The 6,749-nt window shown below is 59.8% G+C and overlaps 1 protein-coding gene across 2 annotated transcripts in view; it reads right to left on the bottom strand.

Moving 5' to 3' along the window:
• AGRN (agrin) overlaps positions 1-6,749 on the bottom strand; it is a gene marked incomplete at its 5' end in the record, with an annotated part of 44,426 nt that extends 37,677 nt beyond the window's left edge. For both annotated transcript variants that reach the window (XM_014582336.2, XM_014582335.2), the window contains 2 exon segments: positions 4,336-4,597; positions 6,687-6,749. In XM_014582336.2, coding sequence (XP_014437822.1) covers positions 4,336-4,597; positions 6,687-6,749 — 325 coding nt within the window.

The raw sequence follows: 6,749 nt of genomic DNA, 5'->3' as shown, positions 1-6,749 counted from the left end.
TGAGCCCAGGAAAAGTAAAATAGGGAGACAAGTTCATCCCTGCTAGAAACACCAAGCCCTGACTTCCTACCTGGAACCCCCAGGAGGGGAGAAGACAGGTGGGCCACTCCCACCTGGGCAGACCCCCTCCCCCCCCAGCTACTGGAGGGAAGCAGGCAGCCTCAAGCAGGAGCCTCCAGTCCAGACCTGTCTGGGGGAGGGCCCAGGGAGGGCCACATGGGGCCCTCAGAGGGCACTGGGTGGAGTCCAGAGGGGTGGGATGAGAACCTGGAGCCTAGAGGGGGCAGAAGAGGGCAATAGGAGCTGGGAGAAGCCACTTTCCACCTCCGCAGGGAAGAATGTAGGGGGGAGTAGGGCAGGGAACAGAAGCTAAGTACCAGACAGCAGACAGAGCCAGCCCAGGCCTGAGGGAGGACCTCGTTCAGCTCAGAAACCTCCCCCGGATATCCCAGCAGAGCCCCGGGACTACCTTCCTGATGGCCTTAGATAGCTGGCCTGGCAGGGAAGACGGGAGGGTGCAAGACAGGGAGCTTGGTCACCAAGACCCCTGGCTTTAGGGCTGGCAGGGCTAGACTGGGCAGGCGCCAGACTCACTCCGACCCTGGCCCCCTGCCCTGTCCCTGTGCCAGGCCCCGGCAGGGGCAGACAACACTTCCTTTCTCTGCTCCTGGCTCCTAGTGAGTAGGGAAGGGCCCTAGGCCGCCCCGTCAGCCCTCAGCCAGGCCTGTGGGCCTACATCCTTCCTGGTGGGCTCAGGGAGGTTCTAGGATCTGCCTTCCTGATTTGGGGTAGGGAGGGTGTGGGCAATGTCCAGACCAGGACAAGGTGGCTGCCGGCTGGAGAAGTCTGCTCAGCCGCCCGCCCTGGAAGCCCTACTGTGCAGTGTGTGGGCGGCTGGCACTGGGAGAGGCTGGGCCACCTCCCTGGAGAAGCAGGAGGTGGGGTCTACTTCCCCTTCCGGAAGGAGCAGTGGGCCTTCCTAGCCCAAAGGTGGTGCGGAGGGAGGGGCACATACCTGTCTCAGTTATGCCAGGAATGTGGCTCCCCAGGCAGAGGACTTGGAGGAGGAGCCTTCTTGGTCCTTCCTGGGGGCTGTGGACTGGGGGAGGGGCCTTGGCAGGGCCAGGTCAGGAAGACCCTGCAGGCCTTGGGGAAAAATGGAGGAAGGGGAGGTCTTTACTAGAGCTGGGGAACAGGTATGTAGCCCCCTCAGCAGGTACCCCTCAGGTCTGGGCCCAGGCTGGGGGAATGGTGGGGGGAGAGTGGCACTTGGCCTGGAAGGATATGTCCTCCCCTACTCTGCCTGCTTTGAGTCTTTGAGCCTAGGACAGGGATGGCCCAAAGTGAGACCAGGTGGTCTCAGGGGGGACCTCTGTAGACTAGGGCTGCCTGGAATTTACCTGGGGTCCCCAGGAGCAGAATGAGGTCAGAGTCAGATGGAAAGGGGGGCGATTTGGTCCCACTCCCTCACTAGGGTGAGGCCTTGGCTTCTAGAGGTCCTGGAGTGGGGGTTGATGTCCTTATCTCCTTCAGAATAGGAGGAGGTATACCCACCTCCCACCTCCACCCAGACTGAGGGGGGGGATACAAAGGATGATTCCTTCTCCAGCTTAACCCTGACTCCAGGGACCTTGTCCCTCAGGCTTAGGGAGCCTCAAGGGACACAAACCTCTCTTACCCCAACTCCTGGGATGTGCTGACCCTGTAGAGGCACCCAGCCCTCCCAGGCCAACCCCATATCACACCCTGGTCTGCTCCCAAAGTAGAGATCTATGTCACCCCACTCAGCTTCCAGAGTTCCCAGCACCATACACTGGGCCCAGTCTCCTCATTCTATCTCCTCCTCAGAGGCGTCCCCACAATTCCCAGCTCCACTTGCCCCAATCATGTGCCCATGGCCCTCCTCCCTGGCTGGCCCCACTCCAGGGAGGTCCAGTGGCCATGGCCACTTCTGGGTGCCCCCTAGGACTGTGCAATGGCCTGTGGGTCTCAGTTATCCCTCCTGGAGCTCTGGTCCTAGATCAGTCACCAAGGGCCAGGTGCCCACAGCAGGTCAAGTCACACCTGCTCCTGGTTGGGGGCTCTCCCCATGAGCCCTCCTTCCCAGCTGCCTCTCTGCTCAGCTTGAACATTCACAGCTCCCAAGCTAGGACCTGGCATAGGTAGAATGGGCTTTGGCAAGATGCCGGATCTTGTTCTGCCCAGGGTGACCCTCCCATCACATGCCCTCTGACCCTACAGTGAGTCCTTAGTTACTGAGTCATGGACCCTCAGGCTGGATCCGCCTGGCTGTAGAGTTAATCATTTGCTTCTTGATCTTTCAGAGACAGGGAACTGTTGAGCCCTTGACCCTCCTTCTCTGACCCCTCCTCAGCCTCCTACTCATCCCCCAAACAGAGTATCACCATTCTATATCCTGTACTATCTCCAGTCACCCACCTCTACTTTTTCCCCAGACCACGAGCTTCTAGAATAGAGCCAGGGCTTCTAGGTCTTGCCCAGCAGGAGGATCAGGCAGGGACCCTGCAGCTGAGCCTGTACCTGGAAGAGAGCCAGGGGACCCTTCTCTGTGCCGTGCCTCAGCCCTGAATCCTGAAGCCAGCCTCAGGAGTAGCTGATCGCAGGCCAGAGTCAACAGAGCTTCCCATGTTGGGTGCTACCTCTCTTCCTGCAGTCTCTCCCCACCCTCACCCCAAGCAAGCAGCAAGCGTAGGAACAGGGAACCAAGATGAACCCACCATCCAAGATCCCACAGATACCTCTCAAGAGCCTAGCCAACATCACAACAGTTAGGTAGACAGACGAGAGGATATCCCTGTTGGCCAACAGAGCGAAGCAGAGGGACAGGAAGTCTCGACCCTTGCCCCTGCCCTGGAGAGAAAATGTTCTCTCTTCCCACCCCTTTCAACCCATACATCCCTTCCCAGGCAGCCATGAAGGAACAGACAGGATGTGGGGGCGACTCCTGACACATTCCTCAGCCAAGGATCTCAGCCCCAAAGTGGGGCTGTCCTAAGGCGAAGGGGGAGCCCTGGCCATGTGATTTCGGCTCACCTCCCAGAGGCTGGGGTGGGGGAGGCACACTCCTGGGCCATTCAGAAGTCATTATGTGGGAACAGCAGGCAAGAAATGGGCCTCCCCTTGCTTAGGGACCCCACACCCAACCAAATCCCTAGAAACACCCCACAAAACTGCTCTTCCCAGAAACAACAGGCCTTTTGAACACAGACAAGGCAGCCCCCATCCTCCAATCCCTATGCCCCACCACATGGGGTCTGCTCAACATGTGGGCCCAGTCTAGACAAATGTTTGGGCTTCTGCAGGACGATAAACAGCTGGTGCTCATTCACCTGCTCCCAGCCTCTCTGCTAGATGAGGGCCCTTCAAGAGGGAGTGTAGTGGGGAGGAGGATGGGAGACAGCAAGAGGCCTATCCCTTTGCAGTGCTGGGACCTGGGTAGGCTCCAAGATGAAAGGTGGCTGATATCAGGGCTTGGGGCTGCTGACCTCAGGACGGCTAGACACAGCCAGGAAGTGGGGAGCCAGGAAGCCAGGAATGAGGTTGGCCCACGGTCAGACGGTGAGACACTGTGTGTTCTAGCTCAGAACAAACTCTGCTCTGCACCCCTCCCCCAGCCCACACCAAAGAATGATGGGGCTACAACTCTCAGTAACCTCCTCTTGAGCCTGTTCACCTCTGCCCACACCTCTCAAACCCTCTGCCACTGCTCTAAATCCCTAGAAACACCCCACAAAACTGCTCTTCCCAGAAACAACAGGCCTTTTGAACACAGACAAGGCAGCCCCCATCCTCCAATCCCTATGCCCCACCACATGGGGTCTGCTCAACATGTGGGCCCAGTCTAGACAAATGTTTGGGCTTCTGCAGGACGATAAACAGCTGGTGCTCATTCACCTGCTCCCAGCCTCTCTGCTAGATGAGGGCCCTTCAAGAGGGAGTGTAGTGGGGAGGAGGATGGGAGACAGCAAGAGGCCTATCCCTTTGCAGTGCTGGGATCTGGGTAGGCTCCAAGATGAAAGGTGGCTGATATCAGGGCTTGGGGCTGCTGACCTCAGGACGGCTAGACACAGCCAGGAAGTGGGGAGCCAGGAAGCCAGGAATGAGGTTGGCCCACGGTCAGACGGTGAGACACTGTGTGTTCTAGCTCAGAACAAACTCTGCTCTGCACCCCTCCCCCAGCCCACACCAAAGAATGATGGGGCTACAACTCTCAGTAACCTCCTCTTGAGCCTGTTCACCTCTGCCCACACCTCTCAACCCCTCTGCCACTGCTCTAACCTCCACTGGTTCCTGCATGGACACCCCCCCACGCACCTTCTACACAGAACTCCACCTCCTCCAGGTTCCGCAGAGTGATCCGCATGAGGCTGGAGTTGAGCATCAGCTCGTTCTTGTGGGCTGGCCACATGTACGGGGGTGCAGGGTTCACAAAGAAGATCCTGGTGTCCCCAGTAGACACCTGGTTGTCACAGATGAGGGGATCTCCAAAGCCGCCAATCACCACCTTGTTGCCACCATCCAGCAGGCTTTCCTGGGCCACCACATCTTTGCCCTTCAAGTACCGCCACACCCGAACCTAGAGTGAACATGGGGGCCAGGCTGTCATTGGTTCTCTTCCTACTGGGGAAAGGGGGCCAGACCGGGGACCTGGGCTTGTCCCCCTCTTCTGGCCTCAGCTGCTCAGGCCTAGTGTCCATAAGCCCTGAGCAGAGAAGTACAGAGATTTTTGAGTCGGCCCCCTGAGCAGAGGCTGCTGGGCGGTCTGCACACTCACTGGACGCCACTGCCCTTGTGTGTTGCACATAAAGACCTGCCACCCATCCCCCAGGAAGATCCTCCACCCTCCAGCTCTAACCAACCGCAGCCATCCGAACTCCAATAACATCCATCTCAGCTCTGGCTGGATTTGGGCAGGGGGCCCATCTAGCCTGGAGCTCTTGTCTTCCACACGCTCTCATCCCCATCTACCCACTAACTACTTGGGGCCACCCCCTGGGTAAATCCAGGAGCAGCAATCAAGGCAAGGGGCCAGCTTGGGTCCTTGAAACCCTGTACATGCACTAAGACACCCTCCCAGCTGGGAAGTGAAAGCCCCCGCTTCCCAACAGGCTCCTCCTGTAGTCTGTGCAGTCAAGGCAGCTCAGGAACCACAAAATCAAGTTCGGGCAGCACAGGGCAGCCCCACCCTCCACCTTCTCGGCTCTTTGGGCCCCGAGGGTACCTGCTCTGACAAATGTGCCTGTGGGACGCATACAGCCCTCACCCAGGGCAGCCCTCCAAGTGTCAGGTCCACAGGAACGTGAGCCCAGGGGGCCTAGACCCATGTACTCCCTGAGAAAGAAGTCCTGAGAAGAAGCCCTCTTCTTCAGGAGCTCTGGAGGCTGGGCCTTCTGGAATGGGGGGGGGGGGGGGGGGGGAAGACAATGGGTGGCCTGTCCACCTGCCCAGCCCCTGCTCAGGGGCTCTCAGAACTGCAGCATCTCTAGGGATCCCTACTAGCGCCCCCGGCAGAGCCTTATCTTCCCCTTCACACACACACACACACACACACAGTAGGATCTAGAAGGAAGATAACCTAGGCAGGGGGAGGGCCTGGAGGCTTTCATCGCCTCCCCCCACCCCAGCCACACCCAGGAGCAGCGGGGAGGAAGTCGGGAAAATCCTGCAGGGACTTGGCAAAGTGCCCCGGCGGTCGTGGAGGGGAGGGGGCCTGGAGGGGGGATCCCAGCTGTAGCCTGCACAGGCCAATGTGAAAGAAGGGGCAACCCCTCCCCATCTCCATGGAAGAGGAATGATCTGGTTTCTGATCCTGGGAGGTGGTTTGGGGGGCCAGAGAGGGCAAGGGCCCTGGGTCCATTCCTAGGAACAGACTGTGGAGAAAACCCCACCATACCTGTCTCAGGGAGCTCCCATATCCAACTGAGGGAGAAGCAGGCAACTTCTCCCCCTTCCTAAGGCTGGGGAAGCCCGTTTTCCCAGCAGTGGGACCAGGCACCTGGCCCTGCCCCCATGAACAAGACTCAGCAACGGCCCCGCCCACTTCTCTGCTCTTGTCCCCACACCTAGTCACTGTCCCACCCCCTGCCCGGCTCCCAGGGGTCGGGAGGTTAGGCCGTGGACCCCTTTCTCCTAACCACCCCCTCACCGTGGTAAAAGGCTCTGGGGAGAGGACGACAGCCCTCTCAGTATCCCTGATTACAGGACGAACCCCCATCCCTACCCCAGGCAAAAGCGTCACCTCCCCTAGTTTCCACTCCTTTTTTTTGGCTGGTGGAGAGGGAGTGAGATGCACTTGTTTCTGATAAGTGAATGGACTGGGGATGGAGGGGCAGACATGACCCGGCCTCCAGGGCCTGGGCACCAGCGGGTGGGACCGCGGCCGCACTGCAGGAACTTTCCCTCGGCGATCGCTAGTTTTCCGGGACCTGGCGCCCCACCCGGGGGCTTGGCGGTCGCCAAGGGAGCAGGAGCCGGGGACTGCGGAGCGTCCGGGGCTTGTTCCCACGGCCTGGGGCGGGGGGTCCCAGCAGGGCGGCCGGCAACGCCAGGGGAGGGCCTCCGGATTCCGGGGCTGGGCTCCACGGAGAAAGAGGCCCCCAGTCCAGGCTTCCACGGGGGCTTGGAGGGGGGAGCTCGGGGTCCCGAAGGTCCCGGCGGGGACCCACCTTGCAGGAATATGTGTGCTGCACCGGGTCCACGTTGAGGATCTCCTCCACCGTGCCAGTCAG

This window comes from Tupaia chinensis, unplaced genomic scaffold (assembly GCF_000334495.1).
Source record: "Tupaia chinensis unplaced genomic scaffold, TupChi_1.0 Scaffold143584_1, whole genome shotgun sequence".
In the NCBI taxonomy this organism is placed as follows: Eukaryota; Metazoa; Chordata; class Mammalia; order Scandentia; family Tupaiidae; genus Tupaia; species Tupaia belangeri.
This window is presented reverse-complemented; position numbering and strand designations above follow the sequence as displayed.